The sequence below is a fragment of the Pseudonaja textilis genome, chromosome 3 (genome assembly GCF_049901715.1).
Source record: "Pseudonaja textilis isolate UNSWEBS1 chromosome 3, rPseTex1.2, whole genome shotgun sequence".
NCBI lineage: Eukaryota > Metazoa > Chordata > Lepidosauria > Squamata > Elapidae > Pseudonaja > Pseudonaja textilis.
The window spans coordinates 43,264,884-43,289,594 of NC_141992.1; the positions used below are offsets into that span (position 1 = coordinate 43,264,884).

The 24,711-nt window shown below is 37.0% G+C and overlaps 1 protein-coding gene across 1 annotated transcript; it reads left to right on the forward strand.

Annotated features, from left to right (window-relative positions):
• EIF2D (eukaryotic translation initiation factor 2D) lies at positions 1-24,510 on the forward strand. The gene is made up of 15 exons (XM_026715649.2): positions 1-290; positions 1,309-1,499; positions 2,667-2,750; positions 3,352-3,442; positions 4,780-4,887; positions 6,299-6,594; positions 8,423-8,540; positions 10,449-10,494; positions 13,016-13,119; positions 19,811-19,969; positions 20,586-20,675; positions 21,623-21,718; positions 22,499-22,619; positions 23,132-23,306; positions 24,321-24,510. The coding sequence occupies exons 1-15, from the start codon at positions 235-237 to the stop codon at positions 24,389-24,391; spliced, it is 1,806 nt and encodes a 601-aa protein (XP_026571434.2). The 5' UTR covers positions 1-234; the 3' UTR covers positions 24,392-24,510.
• Positions 24,511-24,711: the final 201 nt, after the last annotated feature.

Genomic DNA, 24,711 nt, shown 5'->3' on the forward strand with positions numbered 1-24,711 from the left:
AGGAAATAGTAGTCGTACCAGTTGTAGGAATAATCATGCAATTGCTCCACGGACTCCTTTTGTTGCAGTACCGCACTATGGCTGCGCCCATGTAACGAAGGAAGATTTCTATGCAGATCTTTCCAGGCCATCAATGGGTCCCCCTTTCTAAAGCATTTCCCCCCTTCCTGGGGAATCCACGATCGGCAGAATTCCAAGTTCTTCCAGAACCGGAGTCTTGGGATTTCTTTGAATATGTTCGTCAAGCCTTTCAGGGTAAAATCCAACACCGCTATCAAAGGTTCCGATAGGTGAGTTTGCTTTCTTTCATTTCAAGGCATTATATTCTTGGGCAGTTGTAAATCGGGATATATTCATGTTGATCACAAGGAGCAGTTTTATGTGAGCAAGCCGAAGACTCTTTACTCGATAAGGACGACGCGGTTTTGAAAGTCTGAGGTCAATAAATGCCTGCTTCAGCGTGAATGCAAACTTTGATCGTTTTCTTTACAGACGTTAATATGCTGCCCAGTGCCCAACTCAGTGGAATCTTCCCCAGTGGAAAGATTGGTGGTTGACAGATAAAAGTGATCCGATTGTTACTCCAGCACTGCATACAGTATGCATCAAAAGGAATGTTGGCCTCAGATTTTGTTTTGACAAAATAGTAACGATCTTCTAAATATGTGTTATGAAATGAGATGTAATTATCTAATCTTATGACCATTTTTTTCACTTACAATCTTTGCAGCACCCCCATGGTCATGTAATCAAAATTCAGGTGTCACTGGCTTATACTGATGATGGTTGCAGCGTCCTGAGGTCATATGATCACTTTTTACGACCTTCTGAAAAACAAAGTCATGGGGAAGCCAGATTCATTTAACAGCCCTGTTACTAAATAAACAACTGCAGTGATTCAATTAACTGTGGCAAGAAAGGTTGTAAAAAGGAACAAAACTCATTTAACAACTGTCTTGCTTAGCAACAAATATTTTGGGCTCAGTGGTGGTCATAAGTTGTGGACTACCTGTATAACTGATTTGAGATAAGGGTTTTAGGATAGCTTGCCAGACTTAAAATGGCTTCGGGGTTTTTAAAGTAACTTTTTAAATGTTATAGCATGCTTATGATATCTGTATATTTTCTGTGAATTGCTTGGGTAGATAAAAAGAATAAGGATATTAAGAAAACAAGTATTAATAACTAATTTATTACTAAAAACTTCTCATAATTTTATATATAGGTAATTGCAGATTGAATAATTTGGAATTCCAGGGATGACTATTTCTTGATATGTAGTAACAAATATAAAATTAATAATTGCAGGAGGAAATTGCGAAATGATGTTGCAGCGGTATTTCCCACCCTAACTTCAGAACAACTGGCTGAAGTTGTGCCAATGAAAGAGGAATTGAATATTATTAAAATATATACTCATAAAGGAGAAACTGTCACAGTCTATGCCAATGGCAAAAATCCTGTCCTTTTTGAAATGGAGAAAATGCTATATCCAACAGGTACAGCAGACATTCTTGTGGGCAGTTGATGTTGATACTTGGAATTTTTGAGTTTGGTTCTCTTTTTCTTTTTGAACAAGTTCCTTGATCATTTGGAACCTTGGTTTCCATCTCCAAGAACAGTCCAATACTTCCTAGTTATGGCAGTGAAGTTTCAAAAAGTGTAATTGCAATCAGGCTTTTCATGATGCATATATTATTCTGAAACATGGTTCATTATAACTCTTCTCAAAATGTCTATCCACTGGTGAGTGGAAAGAAGGAATTCATGCCGATTCTAGAAAGATTGTGATTAGGTTGATTAGGGTTTTAGCTTCTATGTAACAGTTGTGATGATAGTAGTAAATACATAGAGGTAGTCCTCACTTAACTGGTCATTTTAAACCATTCAAATTTATGACAGCCACGGAATTGGTGCTTTATTGCCAGTAGCCAATTGTCATAGATGCTAGCGTCAGTTCCACTCCCACAATCACAAGAATGAATGTTGGATGGGTCAGTTTTGTGACTTGTCATGGCATTGTGTAGTCACATGACTGCAATTTTTTTTTTATTGCCAGTTTCTGTCATTTTTTGCTGGTTTCTGGCAAAAACCCACCCATTAAAATGAATGGATTTGCTTAACAACAGCATTGTTTGCTTAACCGTGTTGAAAAACAGTAGAAAATTGTTTCTGGTCATGGGAGTGCCTAAACCTATGATTGTAACAACTTACAACCATAATTCCAGGGTCAATTACAGGCATAAAGTCAAGGACTACCTGTATTTTATTAATAAAATTAATTTAAATTAATCTATTTAGCCTAAGTTTTAGCTGTCACCATTTCACCACATGTAATAGGCAACTATAGTTTAACCAAGCCATAATACCTATACCATAAACAAGATGGTACAAAAAAGGAAGTGTGATTTTACAGATCTAACTGATCAATGATAGCCTTCCATTGTTACATTTAGAAGTTTTAAGTATTTTGTACTAGGTGCTAATTAATTAGGTGATTGCTTTCTTGAGTTAGTTGAATGAAAGGTTGAGATTAGGAGAGTCTTTCGGATACGTCCTTTATTTTTCTAGTAATTTCTATTTTTTTATTTTACATTATGCAAGCCTGAGGAGAAATAAATATTAGCAAAACATTTTAAAACTATTTTCTTTTCTCTTTGGGGCAGTGTACACTTTGTGGTCTTATCCACACCTTCTTCCTGCCTTTTCTACTTGGCCACCTGTGATGCACAAATTAGTAGGAGGTGCAGGTAAGGAAATGGATTGAAAACTGTTTGGCTGTTTATCTGCCTTTTTTGTGGGATAGTGGTTAGAGAGCCAGTTTAGTGTAGTGGATAAGGTAACATTTTAAAAACTGGGAGACCCTGAATTCTAGTCCCACCTTAGGAACAAAGCCATCTGGGTAATCTTGAGCCAGTTACTCACCTTCAACTGTAGGAAGGAGGCAGTGGTAAATCACTTCTGAAAAACCTTGCTAGGAAAACTGCAGGAACATGCCCAGGCAGTCTTAGAGAATCAGACATAACTGAACAGAAGAATAAAGTTATTTCAAAGCACAGATTACATAGATACAGATTTAATGTAAGAGTTTACTTCAGGCACCACATTGAACATGTCTTTTGGTGTCATATGTCATGTGAAGATCACTGAGCCAAAATAAGATTTGGATAAAATAAAAGATTGTGCTGATAATTTTTAGCTACATTGCTGAAGATATGGTACTTGCTATGAAATGTACTTTGCATTTTATTACTAGTGTAATATTTTGCTTCTTGATGATTAGTACAGAAAATTGTGAGAGGTTAACTTGAATATTTGTTCTCTTGAACATATTATGTTTCTTCCCTACAGACTTAATGCTTCCAGGAGTTATAATTCCCAAATGTGGTCTTCCCCAGGTAAAACGAGGTACTCTCTCTGCTGTTACATTGGTGAAAAACAGGTATGATTTCTAGAGAAAATTAATGCTAAAAAGGTTAATGATTTATTTATGAATTCTTATTTTTATATTCTGAAATGTTGGCTACTGCCTTTGAAAATGATAATTATATATCTCAGACAAGGTTTCCTGTGTTTTGGAGACACTTTAAAATTATTGGCACTTCATTTTATTTTATGTTATCTGTCCTATTTTATTGGCAGCTGTAATGTGTTAAATTACATAAGGTATTAATCAGTCAAAATGTTATTGGTCCCTGTAGCATCAGATCAAATCATCATAAAACTTATATCTGTTTTTAGATGAAAATATTGTAGGTCTTTAGCAGTGTTACAGAAATGTACGTAGTTGTGAATAAATGAAACATCTTCAGACTGAATTAAACCATGATATGAAGTAGTTTACATACAGAGGCTTTCTCTTTCTTGATATCTTTTTCACCAGAAATCAAATCTAGAATTCTCTGTGTATAAAGCACATGTCCATCAATGAATTATTACTCTCTTATTGCAGATTACATATGTTTATAATATTGCAGGTAGAAGTCTCTTGAGTTCATATATTGGAGACATTTGCTTGATGTATTGAAGAATTTATTTTGTGAAAGTTGCTTGTATAGAGGGAATAGTGTCAGCTTCAATTGATGTCCAAGTCTAGCATGCTTCATTATTGCAATTTATGTGCCAGAAAAATTCAAAGGAGGAAGATGACCACAGGCTTTCTATGTATATCTTTTTATGTATTAGGTAGTATCAGAGATAGTCAATGTGCTTTTTCCATAGAACATAGTTGGAAGGTACCTCTTTCTGCCTTAAAACACGTCTTGATTACAAAGCTGATTCTTGAATTTCTGTATTAAATATAAAAATTAGGCAATTCTTTGTTGGGGGGGGGGATTCAGGGGTTTTGTTTTTTTTCTCATTTTAAGGTAATGCCTTTTACTATTTTGATTGTTTTTCATTACAAAAAGACCTTCCAGATCTGAAGAGCAAATGTTAACAAGGGTAGCCAAATGAACTTGAAAATTTGATAATGCATTGAACAAAATACAGGTGGATTAGAAAGTGAAGAACAGCAATTGCTTTTTAAATTTTTCCTTTAGTAACCTGTTCCTTGGAACGCTGACAGTTCTACCTTGTCTCTCTGTGACATAATCCTTGAACTTTGGTTTTTCTTCTAGATTTTAACTTTGATTTTCAGGATAAAACATAAAGCCAGTATCAGTTAATCCATGGTTTGGGTGTGATATGCAAATTAAGACAAACTGGTCTTAGAGCTGTTTTAAATGGAATAAGAGTTTGATTTAAGCATGTTGCGTTCTTTTTCTTGTCTTTTTGCAGAGCCCCTGTAGCCATTGGAACAGCTATTATGACCACTGCTGAGATGGTAGCAGCTGGCATGAAAGGAAAGGGTTTCACAGTGCTTCACACTTATATGGATCACCTATGGTGAGGACACAGACAAATTTTAAAGGATGTTCCAAATCGGAAGGATAGCTGTTAGTTTTGGCACAATATTAATTCAAGACTTGGGGCAATTGATTTCTAGACTCTAACCTGACCACAGTAGTCCTCAACTTATGACTACAACTGAGCCCCAATTTTCCATTGTTAAGGCAGTTAAATAAGTTGTGCTTCATTTTATGATCGTTTCCCCCCACAATTGTTAAGTGAATCACTGCGGTTAGGTGAATCAGATGGTCATTAAGGGAATCTGGCTCCCCTCATTGACTTTGGTTTGTCAGAGGGCTGCTGGAAAGATTACAAATGGTGATCACACGATGCCAGGATAATGCAGCTGTCATAAATACATGCCAGTTGCCAAGAACCCAGATTTTGATCCCGTGACAGTGGGAATACTGCAATGGTCATAAGTGCGAAAAACTGTTATAAATCACTTTTTTCCATGCTGTGGTAAATTGATCACTAAATGAATGGTTGTGAGTTGAGAACTACCTGTACATTAAATTAGACAATATTAGATTTTATTAAATTAGAATAATCAACTTGTAAATCAGAATTTATCGGTTGAGGCTTTATTTCAGCCATGTTAGATCAGCATATATTTGTCCTTTTGAACAATAAAAGGAAAATGTTTTGGGTATATCATCAATTTGGAGGATTGTGAGATCTCATAGTGTTTCTTTTCTTGAGTAGCCTCTAATTATGTTAGCATTGCTAATAACAAACATCAAATTAACAAACAAAAAAGGCATGGCATTTGTTTCTAATCTTATTTGAATCTCACTACTAAATTGGGCCTTAATATGTTTGTGATACCTACTCTTTCGTAGCCTGGTGATATCAGTGTGTCGTTGGGGAACAGTAATCCCCATACATTTTTTCTTGGAATACTAAGAAACACATTTCTCTTCTTTCTTTTATTAGGTCCTAGAATAAATTGTATGTGCCCCTACAAGGTACATGCAGGTTTGAATGGTTCCATTGACTTTATAATATTGAGATGTTCACCTGAATTGCACTGCTCTCCCTGCAAATGCAATTTGAAAATATATCTGTAATTTGTAGATGCAAAATTTCTGTCACTTCAGGCCACATTCAATTAATATTTAAAATGTGGGTGTTCTTGTGTTTGGATAGTCAGACAAAGTCTTGAATTGGCTTTGGAATTACCTTGGTCCTTTGTACAGGCATTCATTAACTGGTATTATTTCAACTATAACTTTTATGGGATCAGATATTTATTGCTGTTTTGATTTCTCTGGAATAGGTATTACATTTTAAGTAGATTTGTTTCCATGACCTTTTTTTTTGCTGAAGTTGGGATTTGGAGTAAGCCTTTTTGCATCATACAGTGTATGCTTTATCACATTATTTATTTTCTTTTTAAATTCACAAGGGCAATTGGTGACAAATCAAGCCCACCTACAATACCCCCCTTAGAAATAGAACCTTCAGAGACAGTAGCTGGAGAAGAGGAGGAACAGAAGAATGAAGAAGGGGAAACACCTGAAAGCAGCCTCTCTCTTGATCCATCCTTGCAGATGGACATTGAACATCTCAACTTAGAGGAAGACATTTCGTGTACTATCATAGGGGAGAAAGAGGAACTCAGTCAAAATGATGCTGCTGAAAAGACTGAAGAGTACGAGCCAAATATTTCTGAGGAGATGGAAGATAACAGAAGTCCACAAGGTATGATTAGAGATTTGCACAGAAATAGATTTACTAGACGCAGAGTAGTTGCTCTGTTTATATCAGTGCTTTTCAACCTTTTCACAGACTGTGCCACTTTTAGGACATGGCAGCATTTGAGTACCACCAGTTCTTAGCAATGTGTCACAAACTAGATGACCCCTCCCCCACAAAAGGCAAAAAGTGTAGTCCTGGACTTACAACAGTTCACTTAGTGACTGTTTGAAGTTGCAACAGCACTGGAAATAGTGGCTTATGACCATATTTCACACTTACAACCATGGCAGCATCCCCACAGTTATGTGATTTACATTTAGATGCTTGACATCTAACTCATATTTATGATGGTTGCAGTGTCCCAGGGTTATGTGAACACGTTTTGCAACTTTCTGACAAGCCAAGTCAATGGAGAAACCAAATTCATTAGTATGTTACTAATTTAACAACTGCAGTGATTCACTTAGGAAATGGGGTAAGAAAAATCGTAAAAGGACAAAGCTCATTTAACTAATTTCTCACTTAGCAACATAAATTTTGGGCTCAATTGTGGTCGTAGGTTGAGGACTATCTGTACACCCACTTACCACACTTTTAATGGGAAACTTGTACCTGTTTCTTTGACATTATTCCAAAAAAAAAACCCCCCAAAAAAAAAACCCCCCCCCCCCCCCCCCCCCCCCCCCCCCCCCCCCCCCCCCCCCCCCCCCCCCCCCCCCCCCCCCCCCCCCCCCCCCCCCCCCCCCCCCCCCCCCCCCCCCAACCCCCCCAAAACCAAAAAAAACCCCCCCCCCCCCCCCCCCCCCCCCCCCCCCCCCCCCCCCCCCCCCCCCCCCCCCCCCCCCCCCCCCCCCCCCCCCCCCCCCCCCCCCCCCCCCCCCCCCCCCCCCCCCCCCCCCCCCCCCCCCAACAAACCCCCCCCCCCCCCCCCCCCCCACCCCCCCCCCCCCCCCCCCCCCCCCCCCCCCCCCCCCCCCCCCCCCCCCCCCCCCCCACCCCCCCCCCCCCCCAAACCCACCCCCCCCAACCCCCCCCACCCCCCCACCCCCCCCCCCCCCCCCCAATCTCTGCATTCATGGAGCATGCATACTGATAGAATTAAGTCAGATTCCAGCCTAAGACAATTCAAAACCAATAAACCTGGAAATAGTGAGGTTAAAGAATTGCTCACACAGCTTGCTTGCCCATTGTTTACAAAATTACCACTTAATGAAGCAACACGCCTGCTTATGCTTGCATGACAGACTTGCATGACCATTCAGAATCAGATCCATATGGTACCAAAGGCTAAACATGACTGTTGGCCCCTGATGCCACCAGCAGTTTTTACTACACTTTGCTTTAGAAATCCCAAACAGTCTCTTTGCAAAAGAAGTCAGGGAATAATGGCAGCTCAGCAGGTTGCAGCAATTTCCTCCTCCATTCCTCAGAACCCAGTAGAGTAAAAGAAGAGGGAACCCACAAGGAACTGCAGCACCTCTGCAATATCTTCCTGACGGTCCCTCAAAAGGAAACTTTTGAAGTTGGGCTCAAGAATCAGGTTCTTGAGTGAATAAGAAATAAAACTTTGGCAGAAGAGATACATGTTACTACTTTTAATTAATGAGGGATAGAAAACTTGTTGATTTATTTATATATATATTTGTTTTATAGCTCTACATTTTTAATTTAAAAATTACATAAAATCATTGTTTGAAATCATGTTAGCGATGTATTGCTAGATAACACAGAACCATGAATTTAATTAGAAATAACTTTATATGCAAACCAATATTGGATTCTGTGCTGAGCCCATGGAGGAACATATGGTGCCTAATGTTACTTTTTACAGAACAAATGGATGCCCTGCTTTATCAGTGTTTCTTTCATGCCTTAAAATGTAAAGTGAAGAAGTCAGAGCTCCCCCTGCTGACCAGTACGTTTTTGCGTAACTACATGTTTTCCTGCTGGTAAGTATTTATTATTTGTTTTATTTATTATATTTTTACACCACCCATCTCACTCTGAGTGGTTTACACAGCATAATGTAGCAATCTAAACACATGACTAAAAGCACAATTCAAAAGCAAAATTAAACAAGTGAAGTAAGTGATAACTGGGAAAATCAAAGTTTAAAAATTCATATCTAACAATATAAGTGTAATACAATGGACTTTTTGAAAGCTGAATATTAAGTTTGCTGCAAAGGAGTAGTTCTCAAAATGTGGTCCCTGAGACCCTTTCAGGGGATCCATGAAGTCAAATTAATAAATATTTTAACATTTAACATATTGATAGTTACACCTACATAAGTCAAAACTCTTTGATATACTTAATTATTTTTAAGAAAGTAAAGGGCTCCTGAGAACATAATGTGTGAAAACAACTGCTGTAGAGAATTGTTTTCTGTTTGTACCTCCAAGATTCTACCCATGTTCACCATGCCTGATATGTCACTATACTTTATTTATTCAGAACATAATTGATTAACCTGAAAAATATGTACTATATCCATGAATAGCATTTGCATGTACAAAGAGCAAGTTAATACAATATCACAAGATTAGTATTTTTGAACCTAGCATTCTAATATGGCAGTATACCACAATTAGCTCTATGATATTTCAGCTCCCATAATTCATAAACTTAACTCAGTGACTGCAAAAACATTGTTATATAATTTAGCATCCTACTGTGGTTTAGTTAAAGATTTTTCTCTCATTCCAACAATTGATTGGAAGATTATTAGTTAGATATACTAATTGCAATAAAAACAAAAACAAAGGGGGCGTGCATAAGTGCACCAACGTGCTTACCGTCCCTGTCCTATTGTTTCTCTTTTTCTTATATGTATCCATTTCATGTATTCATAACCATGCTTATACCTGTTATCTTATAATCGCTTGACAAAATAAAATAAATAAAATAAAAATAAAAAATAAACAAAAACCATACCCTCCCCTCATGATAGTTATGCAGCTTCTGACAGTTGTTGACCGTTTTCAGCGCCTAAATGCGTGCTTTTCAAATTTGGTACTTTTAAAATATATGGACTACAACTCTCAGAATTCCCAGGCCAGCACATTGGTTAGGGAATTCAGGGAACTGAAATCCACATGCCTTAAAAGTGAAAGTTTGAAAAACACTGATCTAGATTAAAACCTTTTTAAAGTCTATGTGGTTTGAAGTGGAATTTGCACATGGAGCCAAGATAGTTAATTCTTGTTTAATCCAGCTCACTGTCTTCCAATCAATTTTACTTCTCAAGATCCCACCCAAATAGAGCTCATTTTTGTCCCGTTATTTGAAGTAGAAATACCACTGATTAAACTTGGAATTATATGTATGTAAAGCATGTATTTCTTTACTGAGTGAAGTTCTGGTGATTCTCAGCTACTTGTTATCTGCAACATGGTTTAGAACCATTAATCATGAAAGTTGCAAAGTACACAGCTGACCTCCTTTGAACATTCAGAGAGTGAAAATTCTTGTATTGGGGAATGTAAAAGCTTCCTTATATGTAAGAATATTCTGAATTAAACCAGATCCTTTAAGTGTACATGAGCATGTAAGAGCTCCTTTATGCTGTATATAAGGATATTCAGGATTAGGCCAGATTGTGCAGGAACAGTCCTTCTGTATTGATTAATGGATTGAAGTTACTTTGGAGTTTATGCTAGCTAAATATGTGTGTGTGTGTGTGTGTGTGTGTGTTTGCAAAGTACTTATAGGTAGGAGTCAAAATCCTATGCACATAAAAGACTATAGACCACAGCAGTTGTAATTAAATGAATCATGTATGATGTATTTCTATTTAGCTTATTCTAAATGATGCAGATTTTGTTTTATAATTATTTTTTCCTTTAATTTATTAATAGTCCAAAAGATCAACAACTGGATATAAAGAAATCTAGCTACAAAAAGGTGAATAGTTGTTTCTTTGCGTATTTATGGAAGTTTGCAGTAATAAATTATTTGATTTAATACGGTGGGGTTTTTCTTAGTTTCACATATTTATGTGACCATCTAACTTTGCTGGGTGCCAAAGGGTTCTGCCCGCCTACATCCTTTTTAATATCTACATGAAACAGATGAGAGAGACCATTGGTTGGGTTCAGGGTGATTTATTATCAAAATACTGATGACACCCAGCAACACATCTCTGTCACCAGCTGTCCAAATTAAATTGTCGAGGTTCTTTCCCAGTACTTTTGGCTCCCCTAGATGTGGGAGTTTCAGAGTTTCCATTTTATTTCTGGGTCAGAGGACTCCCAATTAGTTAAAACTCTATATGGCATAGGACCAGGTAACCTGAGGGACTGCCTTTTCCCAAGAACATCCGCCTGTCCCGTATGGTCCCACAAGAAGGATGTGCTTCAGATTCCTATACGGCCTAGAAAGCATGCCTTTTTTTGTGGTTGCCCCTGTTGTCTGGAATGCTCCCTCCCTGCGATATATGGCAGACCCCAACTCTTTTCATCTATACAGTAAGGTAGCCATTAAGGCCTGACTCGTCTCCCAGACATTAGGAACCTTTTTAAATTCTGTATGCCATCCAATCACACACTGTTTGACTTGGTAAGCTGTATAAAATGTAAAAATAAATAAATAGACCCATGTTTAGTCCATTCTAAACCTTAGAAATTCACTGGGTGCCTGGGCTAGTTCTGTCTCATTCTCTATCTCTCAGGCAAAGCTCCCTGACAGGGTTGCTGTTATCTAGATAAAATGGAGAATGACACCCCCCTGCCCCGTGCAAGACATGTTGAATCTTACAGAAAAGGAAAATACAAATCTTAATACATACATACATACATAAATCTAGGGAATACTGGAAGTGAACAGTGCACATGACCATATAGATATATTAAAATATTTTGGATCATAGTGCAATCCTGAGATATACTTAGAATTAAATCTCACTACATGCAATGGAAGTGCCATTTTAGGAAACCTGATGTGTTATATCAAACTGAATAAAAATGAGTAAGTAGTATGTCATCTCCTTTTTTTAAATATACTTTTTATTGTTTACAACTATAAGTACCAAGCACAGTGAAACAATTTTGGCATTACTTTGCCTTACATACAAAAATATAAGCAAACCATTAACGTTCCTATTGTTGGTACAATATTTACATTTTGATTCTAATCCTCCTAGCTATTTTTGTTACGTAATTTCATCTCTATCATTGACTACACAGTGTAAATAATTTGGAAACTGCCGTAAAATCTGCCCGACTCTGTTGTTACAGTCTCAAACCCTCACAGCTTTAACTTCAAACTGTCTTACCGTGAATCTCACTCCATTCTTAAGAGGTCCTTAAAGGAGGCGTACATAAGTGCACCAGCATGCCTACAGTCCCTGTCTTACTGTCCCCATTTATCTGTACTTACTTCCTTTGTTCATGTTTATATTCATACCTATACTTGTTATCTTGTACATGTTTGACAAACAAAATAAAATAAATATTTGAAACGTAAAGCATAGATTTTGTATCCACATGCAAATTCATGGATTAAAAAAGCATAATGGATAACGTGGGTTTTTTAGAATTTGCCAAAATAATATATTCGATTTTTCAAACCAGTATTTAAAAAATACAACACTGTATTTGTAGTATTAGTTACTAGTAGCACATTGTTTCTTTGGTAATTCATTCAATTGTATACACTAAATGATCTATGTGGGTCAAGCAACAAATGAACAGATTGATTTGTACTTTCCCATTGATATTTGCAAATGGTTTGAGTCATGGCAATCTTTTTATTGAAGCAATATTGTAAGTTTTCTCCTACAATGTTGCAAAAAAATTGTGCTAAGAAATTTGTCCTCCCCCCACCCTTCTTTTTCAAGACATAAGGTCTGGGATAATTCCAATTTAGGAAGGAGATTAACAATATATTTTGTATTCATAACATTTCCAACAATGTCTCTCCAACATAAATTGCTTGCTCTATATTATTTTACTCATTCATATCTTCTTAACAGAATAGAATAGAATAACAGAGTTGGAAGGGACCTTGGAGGTCTTCTAGTCCAACCCCCTGCTTAGGCAGGAAACCCTACACCATTTCAGACAAATGATTATCCAATCTCTTCTTAAAAACTTCCAGTGTTGGAGCATTTACAACTTCTGGAGGCAGGTTGTTAATTTGAAGGTATCTATTCAACTGATGTATATTTTAGTTTATTGCCATTGCAGCCAGCCCAAAAAATAAGTCCATGTTTATTGTAGCCCAAAAAACTTCCCAATATTGTTTGTGAACAGACTACTATCAGCCTATGCTTTATCACCTAGGCTCCCTCTTTTTTCATCTGTATCCCAAGTCTGCAGTGAAGAGTAGACATTCCTTAGACAGTATGCCGTTTTCTTTGGACTGCCTTACGGATGATATTGCTATTTTGTCCCAATATTCACATATAGCTATTTTTCTCTCTTAGTTCTCAAAATTTTTGCAGTCAATGCAACAGCAGAAGATTCTCCAGGTGAAAGAATTGAATAAGGGTGTGGAAAGTATTGTGGAAGTAGATTGGAGACATGAAAGGTAAGACTTTGAATCACGTAACCGCAAACTTGAAAAAAAGGATAGAAATTTAAATTGGAGGTCCCTGATGCTTCTCTGAGCTTGGTTGTTTTCTTGAAGAAATGATTAAAAAAACCATTTCAAATTGAGGTCATGGGACCATGGGATACTGTAACCGGTTATATAAATGTGAGCCAGTTGCCAAGCTCCCATAATGCAATCATATAACCCTGGGGGGAACGGCAATCATAATTTTGAGGATGATTAATGATCCTAAGAACTATTTTGCTAGTATATAAAATCATGGCTATTGTGCAATCGTTTATAAATTTTACTAAATGTCCTATCTTAGGTATTACTATGTTCACTGACTTCTTCCAATCTATAGGCCATTATTTTCTTCTCCTGATCTCTACCATAGTTTGGTTAGAATATTTACCAGTGGTTCTGCTGTTGGTTGCCATACCTCTGTAGATGGTCTATCGATAATTGTAGACTTCCAACTTGATAATGACTTGAGTGCTAATATAAATTTATCTTCTAATATAGAAGATCTTATAAATAAGGAATACTTTCTAAGACAACATGGAAGTTGACAATAATAAATAATAAATCTGTACTGCACAGATTTTCAGTGTATCTTTGGTCTTTTTTACATCGGTCCTTGGCATTCTAACAAGTTTGTTGCTAGAACTTTCTGAATTCAGAGATCTTTTGAAAGACTTTCTTTGTTTTTCCATCTCTGTTTTTATCTTCAATGTCCTTATAGATACTGCCTCTTGTCCCTTTTATAGCTATCTGAAATTATTCAGTTCCTTCTTTGATATTTTTGTCTTTCTTAGCTATGGCTTCTCTTCCTATCAATTTCCACCATTTATTCTGATATACAGATTGCATTCTGTTTTTTTGTGTATTTGTCAGTCTCTGTTTATGCTAACAATTTCTCTGATTTCACTTCATAGTTCCTCTGGTTCCTATCAGTAAGTTTCAGGACTTCAAAGTGACTTCTGATACTTTTCTAGAAAATGGTGGGTGTATGCTCAGGCTCATAGAAACTAGTTGGCTTTGTTCTTCCACTGTAGCTTGGGTTGAAACTTACAGATAAGCAGTTTGTCATCTGTTCCATAGTCAGCTCCTGTCTGTCTTTAATTTATGACTTAGCTCTTTCACCACTATAGTCACTTTGATTTCTGTTTATCTGATAATAGCAATCTATAAGGACATCATTTTGGTTATTTAAATACTGTGTTAGCAATGAAGAAATGGTTCTCCTGCTTCATTTCTCTGTTTTTTCCTTAATACTTCCAACTTTGGCATTCCAGTTGCCAACCACAAACGGTATAATATGCTTGCAGGTTTTGGCAGTTTCAGATAGAAATTGACCGTAAAAAAAAAAATCAATACCAATAGTTTGGAATATTAACTTGGGTCATAATCCTAATAAAGGATTGTTCTCAAAGTCTAACTGCGATTTTTGGTCATTGTCTTCATTGCACCAAAATATTGCCCTTCGTTATGAAAACAATACCATTCCTTCTTTATTTTTCATGTCCTGAGTAATAAACAGTATATGATCTTCTAACTGAAAGTTCCAGTCCATTTCAATTTTTGGATGCTTAAGATATCAATATATAGTTGAGTCATTTTATCTTTCACTGTTTTGAACTATTCCACATTCAGCTTTCTTATATTCCATGTTTCCATTGCAATTTTTTTGGCATCATCAGGTTTTCTTTTCCTATATGTCTATATCAGCAGCTGGACACTCCAGAGGCTTTAATATTAGCCATGACATAGACCTAATTAATAGTCCAAAATATCCTCAGCTCTTTAGCAGGCTAAATGCCATCAAACCTGAAGGGCCCATCATACAGCACTGTATTGCCAATCTTATAATATTGTTTATCCATGCAGTAGTTATAGTAAAATATAGTAGTTTGCCATTGCCTTTGCATTTCCTCTCCATAGTGTCCTTGGCTAATTTGATCCTCAGCTTCCAGAATCTTTTAATATAGCTGCTACCTTGTGCCTGCTTGCTTGCTTTAGTTGGGTTATTGGAAGGATCTTCATGTATTTGGTAACTTTGCTGCAATATGTACTCTTGGAATACACTCCCAGCATTCCATTGCCATGATGAGGCAGCAAAGCAGATCTTGAGGGGGATTAAAAGGATTAGACCAGACTAATACTAAATGCTCTCTCAGATATAGAAAGTGTAGAGCCATAAATATCTGCATTATATTAGAGGTGAGGGGTCAGCAATGCAGCAACAGCCAGGCTTTTTAGAGGCATGTATATTTTCCCCACAACCAATTTTTTTTAAAAAAAATCACAGAACATTTTGAATGAAAATATGACAATTTTAAAAATGGGGCATCTGAGCCACTACATAACAGTGCTTTGCAACCAGAAATGTTTATCAACCCAAACATTTACTACATAATAATTAGCAAGTGATTCTTTCACCAGTCCTTTTGCTGCATCAAAAGAGGTAAATTTTTGGAAAACTCATTCTAGTGCATACTTATTCAAGATAAGACTTTGGAAATCTCAGTTATTTTACTAACAAGATAACCTACACAACAGATCACCACTGCTAATTATTACCACTACTATATATCTTTGTTCCTATGCCATTGAGCCTGGTTTTTTTAAAGCAGTCCATTTCTAAATTGTTATGGGATGCTTAAATTATTTCTACATTACTTTTAAATTGATAATTTGGAAGTGATGTAGAAACTATTGTGAGTAATAGATAACTGTAATGGAACTATGCATTTGAAATATGTGAAAGATTTAAAACTTTATAAATAACGATGTTTAGTAGATATGAAAGGATAACATTTAATTTTCTTTCAGTCTGTAAGTGGTAACAGATAAAGATACTAGTGGCATCTACTCAGCCATAATCTTTATGTCAGCTGTAACACATTTGATACTTGGAAAAGTTGGGGACATCTAACCTATTTCGCTTACTGCCCCAGCTTCTGAATGGCAGTGGTTATCCCTCATGTAGAGAGTGATAATGAAAAGGAGAAGAAAATATTCGAGAGGCATGGCTTCTATTCTTAGTATCAACACACACCATCCACCCTCCAAGTCATCTCACTCCAGTTTCGTGTAAAAGCTGGAACTTGGTCATGCTTACCTGTCATCTCTTCCTATTGCTGCCCATGCTTTCTTCGCAAATCTTTCTCCTCCTACTTCTGCTAAAAGTGGCAGTGGATTAGTGTGGATAAAGATGCACTGCAGCCCCTCTTCACCTTTCTCCTCAAGGATCATCTCTGAAAGGGTCGGCTCCTTGATTCTGGGCTCTTGGCCTTTATTTCCTACAGGAAATTCTATAGTGTTTCCGCCCCCACCCATCTGTGATGTCACATAAATATAGCATTCTGAAGTTCACATTTTACAATAACTTAGATGAGATCTTACTTGTGCTATACCTTGACAGGTGTGGTATCAGGACTTTCTGTAGTAATTTGCTAGAATAGGCAAGACTGTGTGTTAGCGCTGTCATAATAGGTACTTGTGATGTCAAGGAAGTTGACTGAGTATGCATAGGAGGATCATTTAAATTTAGTTTCAGATAAGTTAACTAGAAGTGACATGCAAGAAGATGAATGTAACTATCGATATATTTTACACCAGAAATAGATTTCATTAGAATCCAATCCAGAAAATTATAAAATTATTTTAAGGACATTCTAAGTGCTGGTTTGGTTAGGTCCCCTCCCCCCCCAATCATTATCGTTTTGGCAGAATCTCATCTGCCATCATCAGGCTTCTATATTGTGTTCATCTGTGAGTCAGACTTTTACAGTGGTTTCAGTTTTAAATTTGGGGCTAGCCTACTGCTATGCCAGAATGGTTTTTTCTTCATCCTGATTGGTTGGGAGTCTTGGTCTGTGTTTATTGGTCTTGGAGTTTGCTGTGTTCTGCTTGATTGGTGTTTCTAATATCTTCTGTCTGTTTTGTGGCTTTTTTTGTGACTTGATTGGCTGGCAACATTGTGTTCCTATATTGGAAGCTTTTAGTGCAGCTTGGCTCCAAGTAAATGGACGGCTATCATTTGTTAGGAAGCTAGGTTTCATCTGGGTACCTGGTTGGGGTGTGTTTGAGCTGGAGGTATCGGGACGATCTGTTTGTGCCCAGGTGTTTGCCTGGCTAGTGGTGTGGAGATTTTTTTGTTTGTGAGTGCAGGCTTCCAAATGATTGACAGTCTGGTGGAATCATCTCTTCTGTTCATGCTTTCAGGTCTTTTTTCAATCTCTATGGCTTCTCTGATAACTCTGTGGCTGGGGTTTTCTATAGTGGCTAGGGTTTTGGTGCCATTGAAGTTGATGCTATGACCTATGGCTTTCATGTGTTGGACTAGTGAGGAAGTGTGTTCCAGCTTTTTTACTGCATTTTTGTGTTCATCCAAGCAGGTACTTATTCTTCTATTGGTCTGTCCAATGTATGTGGCCGGGCATGATGCACAGGGGACTTCGTATATGCCTTGGTTTTCCAGGTCAATTTTATCTTTGGGGTTTCTAAGGATGGCTGCTATTTTTCTGTCTGAAGGCAGTCTTGATGTGATGCCTGTGTAGTATCTTACTGATTTTGTCTATAGTACCTCTTATGTAGGGCAGGACAGCTGTTCCATAGGTCTGTTCATCTTCTAGGTCTCCATTATGTCTCAGTGTGTTTTTGTGGATCAAGCCGGTGATTTTGCTTTTGTGGAAGTCATTGGCTGTCAGTACTTTAGTCAGGGTGTATAGTTCAGTCTTTATGTGTGTCTTGTCTGCCAGGCGTTTGGTTCTGGCAATTAGTGTTTTGGCCACGGAGTTGATCTGCTGGGTGGTGGTGGGATTGGGCATTGAGGTGTAGCGGTTGGTGTGTGTTTTCTTCTGGTATATGGTGTGTCCTAGTGTGCCATCTGTTTTTTTGTAGATTAGTACACCTAGGAATGGTAGTTGTGTTTGTTTCTGTTTCCATGGTGAATTTGATTTTGGGGTGTGTGCTCTTTAGGTGTGTTAGGAAATTGTTTCGGTTTTATTTTCCATGGGGCCATATCACAAATGTGTCATTGATGTATCTTAACCATAGTTTGGGTTTGTGGGTGGCATTGGCTAGGGCTCTGGATTCGAATTCTTCCATGAACAGGTTTGCAATGACGGGTGACAGTGATGATCCCATAGGGGCTCCTTCAATTTGCTTCTATCTTTGTCCTTTGTGTATGAAATATGTGTTGGTTATGCAGTGTTCTGTTAGTTCCATGAGATGTTTGGGTGGTTGGTACTTATTTTTGATGATTTCGATAGTTTCTTTTATCGGGACTTGAGTGAATAGTTAAACCATGTCGAAACTTACAAGCACATCTTCTTGTTCCACGTGTAGATCTTTGATCATTTCCAAGAGGTGGTATGAGTTTTGTACACGTGAAGCTGCTGCTTCAGCATGGGGCTGTAGCTGCTTTGCTAGGTATTTGGCTAGGTTTTGTAGTGGTGCTCCTCTGGAGCTGACTATGGGTCTGAGAGGTATGCCTTCTTTGTGTATTTTTGGGAGGCTGTATAGTTTGGGGCATCAAACAAAAAAATCTCCACACCACAAGCCAGGCAAACACCTGGGCACAAACAGACTCCCCCTAATACCACCAGCTCAAACACACCCCAACCAGGCACCCAGATGAAACCTAGCTTCCTAATAAATGATAGCCGTCCATTTACTCGGAGCCAAGCTGCACTAAAAGCCTCCAATATAGAAAACACAATGTTGCCAACCAATCAAGACAAAAAAAAGCTACAAAACAGACTGAAGATATTAGAAACACCAATCAAGCAGAACACAGCAAACTCCAAGACCAATAAACACAGACCAAGACTGCCAACCAATCAGGATGAAGAAAAAACCATTCTGGCACAGCAGTAGGCTAGCACCAAATTTAAAACAGAAATGGCTGTGAAAGTCTGACTCACAAACGAACACTATACAGAAGCCTGATGATGGCAGATGAGATTCTGCCGAAACGTTGCTACAACTTTAAAAGCACAACTATAATGACGTGGAAAAATACCCGAACAAAGCTGAATACCATACATATATTTAGATAGATGATAGATAGATAGATAGATAGATAGATAGATAGATAGATAGATAGATAGATAGATAGATAGATAGATAGATGATAGATAGATAGATAGATAGATAGATAGATAGATAGATAGATAGATAGATAGATAGATAGATAGATAGATGATAGATAGATAGATGATAGATAGATACACACACACACTTTCATATAATCTGCTCATATGTACTGAATGCTTACTCTAACTATTCTGGTTCTCTCTTTCTTTGCTAAATCAAACAGTAAAGTCAAATTCTTGCTAGGTAATCAATATTTTAAATTTCTTATGGAATGATTTATTTGTTCTAAATAGAAATCATACAAACAAAATTTGTGTTTTACCCATTATAGAATTTCATATAGAAAGGAAAATAAGCATTGAAAAGATAGCAAAAGTAAAATATTTCCTAAATAAGACTAAGTTTAGAAAATATACAAAATTGAGTTAATTTTTTTTCATTTTAAGAACTGTGTACAATGTCTGTTTTCTGTTAAGTCAGAAAGATGAGATATTGCATTGATTAGTTTTTGTATGTCAGTTCTAATCATTACAATACGTCTCTGGTTAAATGTATGAAAATAATGTTTTTCTCTGCATTTCAGCATTAGATCCTTCATTGTACCTGAAACTGCAACATCTGAAATGTCTGTCCAAGATTGTAAAGGTGATGACCAAGAACAACTATACCATCCTCCTGAAATTATACCCCTTTATGGGATCTCATCAAAGATGGCCCCATTGTTTCAAGAGTCTGGATATAAGTAAGGAATATAAGAAATTTGTGTATTTTATGTCGTTGCAGGGGTTTCTTTTCAAATGAGGGAGGGCATCCTCTCAACCCCAAAACCCTTCTTCCATGACCACCAAAGAGAAAGTAAGAAAAAGAATATATACTAAGCCTAACTAAAATGGCTACACATGTGTCAATTTTGGGCTTGACCTCAGCCTCTTTGTACTCTATAATATTAAACACCATCTTACTATTTTACATAGTGGGTTGGGAGTGTTTGGAGATGGCAACACCTCTCTTCTTAAAGGAAAGAGTTGTGTCGTTGTGTATGTGTTGGAGTCACTCAGATTCCAGAGTTAGATGTTTTAGGCAAAAATAGAATGGCATAGCTAGACCTTATCAGTAGTATTTGCGTAAGTTTGAAAAGAATGGCTTACCAGGAAAAATACTTAAATTGTAATGCTTTTGGAATGCCAAGCTAATGTGTGTGCTTTTATTGTACCACTTCTTTCATATTTTGCCTTTTAATTCAGAGTGTCAACTATATTGGAAAACCTTTAGAAAATCTTCAGTTTGCAAGAGCAGGATATTTGCAGTTGTTTCCATAATTCAACTTCACAACTAAAAACATTCTCATTTTTTTCCAGGAAAGGCCATACCCTCTCCAGCAGTGAAGTGAGAAGTGTGATAGTCAGCTATGTGAAGGCTAATGAATTGGTTGATGAAATAAACAAAAAGTGTGTAAGAAATGAAACCACTGAGCAAAGAGATCAGAATTTTTGCTTATTGGGTCTATACCATTGGCATGAAATGACTACACTGGGATTTTATGATGTAGCATTCCGGGTTCATAGGTTTCTATTTTCAAATCTGAATATTCAGTCCCCAAAGTGATTAGTCCTATCCTGGTCCTTTCCTATATCTAGCAATATAAAAAAGAGACAGGCATTTTCTGAAAGGCTTATTATTATATGATTTGTAATCAGAGGAACTTACTATTGCCCCATGCACAAACAGATGTGTATATGTGTATGGGCTATAGGATATGAGTACATATGAGTACGGGCTATAGGAGAAGGAGTGGCAGAATCTCGGGGTGGAGTCAAAAGAGGAATCAGTCTAAACTCTCTACGTTGCCACAAACTGACTAAGTCCAACCGCCTTGAATTCCATAGACCATTATCCAGCGCCAAAGTAGTACAAATTGTTTCTTGAGTACATTCCTGTGCATAGGCATAGTAATAAATGAGTTTAGTTGGAGCTTCATATGTGGTCCTGGTCTTTCATGCCTGGCACGGGCCTTGTGAAGTATTCTTAATTTAGCAGCTAATTGAATCAGAAAGTTCTTCCTCGGGTTTAGATAGGGCCATCAACAATAAACTTGATTAATTAATAGATCTGTAAAACAGTAAGTTTGTTATTTTAATCATTACATACACTTTCCCCAGCAAGTATTCCACAGATTAGTAACTTGTAATTATCTAGTTTATAATTATCTAGTTGATAATTGTTTACCTTGGCTGGAAGAAGTCTTTATCTTTCTTTAATTTACCTTTTTAAACTGAAAAAGTAGATGGCAAGACCCTTCTTATTTGTAGTTCCTGTAAATTGAAACCAAAATTAAAGTGTTGCACATTATTGACACTGGTGTTAATCATGAAAACATGTTTCTTTTTTATCACAGTTTTGTAAAGGTAAATCCAATTTTGTGTGACTGTCTGTTGGACAAAGCAGAGCAAGATGAAATTTCAAAACTCAAGTGGGATGATCTCCTCAGCAGGTGAGGGAAGACTAATTCATAGTAGTGTTTTATATATTTGATATAGGCTCTCCTTATAAAGTGAAGCTACCTTCCCCAATCTTGAGTCCTCTCTATTGAGACCATCATTCAAGAATTTTCAATCAGCATGGCTGATTGCTTTACAATAAAGTAACATTTGCTGCATTTGTGTCTTGTGATGTATCCAAGATTATACCCACTGTAAGAGTTATTTCATAGCCGATGGTCAGATAATGGGAAAAGTAGTTAAAATTCTTCACTGGAAGGAAAACAAATCATAGTGGCTTCATGGACAGTTTTGAAGCAGCCTTCCAAGCTTTGTAAGCGTTGCAGCAGCTTTAACGAAAGAAGTAAGATGCTTCATTCACATTTTATTTTATGTAAAGCATCTTGCTTGGATGTTTTGCATGACTCCAAAAATTCTGCATGCTACACTTCTGGTGAAATGGGTACTGTTGGATGACTGTTTGCAAGATAAGATTTTTGTTGCCTAATTGTTAATGTTGTCCTCTTCAGCATAGATTTCCCAATGTCTTAACAGTCTTTGCTATAAAATAAATGACCTGCTAAGAGAAATAGCATATTACAAACCCAGAAATAAGTTCTTGTTCCTGAAATATTTTTAATAGCATCATACTCACAGGGCTCAGCATTCATGTACTAAATGGATTGATGTAGTTGGCAATTTTGGACATCAGGAATGGCTAAGCCATAAATGCTGAAATAACCATCTCATCAGCTTTTACTAGATAAGCTTAACGTTTTCTAATTTACTGGCAGGTGTCTAAACAAACTAGAACCCTTCCATCAGGTAACCTTTTGGGGACAAGAACCTGTTGTGAGAAAAGGAAACATTCTTCCAATTGATGTAACCGTAGCACAGAGATCATCCAATAAAAAGGTGAGCAAAAGTCCCAACGGCATTGGTCCAGAATCTATCATCAGGAAGAAGTTTAACATGCTTGCATGGGTCAATAAATCAGCAGTGTCACCCACTGGATGATGTCTGTCTCTCTCCATACATGCATCCATACATTTAAGACACCCAGATGTAATTATATAGTGAGGATTTAAATTTGTGAATGTTTTTGAATGTTCAATACTTCTGCATAACTATGACCTAAAACATGATCTGTTCTTCACATAAGTCTTAAAACTAAATTTAAACAGGTTCATAAATTGTTATGCCTCTTTGGAGATATGCTGTCAAATTAGCATTTCTAAATATGTTTATGTTGATTTTTTAAAGATATGATTAATCTGCATGGGGGAAAATTGTATGCCCCCCAGTTTGAAATGTGTCAATAAAGTAGAGCATACTCACATAAAAGTAATACCCTACATTCTTAGATAGCCATTTAGTGCCAATCTTACAATTAATTTTGTAATGCCCTTTTTTGTTTTGGCTACCAGGTAACAATAATTAAGAATCTTGAGCTGTATGGTTTGGACCCCCAGGCTGTTGCTAGTACCCTTCAACAAAAGGTTCAAGCTAGCACCACTATCGTCGCAATCCCTGGAGTAAAGGACAGATCACAAGTGCAGATACAGGGCAATCAGATCAATCATCTTGCTAAATTGCTCTTAGGTAAGTATCTTTGGCATGCTATAATAGTATTCATAAGTCACCCTCTTTGAATGAAGGTGGATTCCTGATGACTTCATAGATAGTTCCATGTGGTTTTCTTGGTAGAACCTCAGAACTAGTTTGTCATTGTCCCCTTTTATTTTTACTTTCCAATCTAATAATTAACCCTGAGGAGTCCCCTAAGAATTCCCATCCAAATACTAACCCAATTCTATGTGGTTTGTAAGGCCAAGCAAAGCTGCTCAGCTGCTGCCACCTGCTGAGGCACTGAGAACATATTATCAATTTGCTTTTATTTATTTTTGTTCCTATTAGTGACATCAGAACAGAAAACACCAAATATCAAAGGGACATTCCCTTTTACTTTTGATCAGAGTGGAAACACATGAATGTTTTTAGAAAGCAGTGATTCTGGAACTAATTCTGATGCCAATAATAGGAACTTTTTTGCAAGTATATATACCAATTTGCCACCTTTCTAGTGAACAGCGCATTTGTACACTGCTACAAATTATGTCTGGTTGATGGATTTGGGGGTTGTAACAGTCATCAATTTGAAATGGTTATAATGAATTAATAAGTGTTTCTTAACACTTTAAAGCAGTGTTTCTCAACCTCCCCAACTTTTAAGGTATGTAGACAGGTTGCTGGCTATGAGATTCTAGAAGTTGAAGTCCACGCATCTTAAGAGTTGCTGAATTTAGAAACACTGCTTTATAGTATTCACAAAAATTGTGGCAAGTGCATATGTACTCTATAAAAGTAAGTGGAATGGTTATTATACATATCATTAGTCCTTTATATAGTGCGGTGGCAGGTTATCTCTAGATATTATTGAACTAGTTTCCAATGTCTCTCACCACTGCCTATGAACCACTGTCTAAGAACCACTGATATTATTTCAGATTTTTCAGGAGCTTTAAAAATTCTTAGTAAGCTGTAGTTCCTATTATGTTGTAAATACTTCAGTGCTAAATGTGAAGTGACTAATATAAATGTTCTATTCTGTTGCAGAGGTCTACCAGATACCTTGCAGTTATATCAAAGGTCTTAAGAAAGCACCAAAAACGGGGCAAAAGAAGTAGCCAAGCCTGTACCTCAGTTTGAGAGTATGTTATAAATATCTTATTCAGTGGAACTGAATCCAAATGCCTTATAAATAAACTATTTTATTTAATAGATAAAATAAAAGACTTTTCCCAGATACCTGTGTGGTTTTTTTCCCCCAACCTATTTTTTTATTTGTAACTCAGCTTTTACCAGAATAAGATACTAAAACTAAAAGCTAACTCTGTATACTGGCTATTCAAAATATTCATAGTACCATATAATCATAGCACCATATAATCAGAAGAGACCTATATCTTGTTATCAACAATATAATTCATCCCACTTAATAGCTATT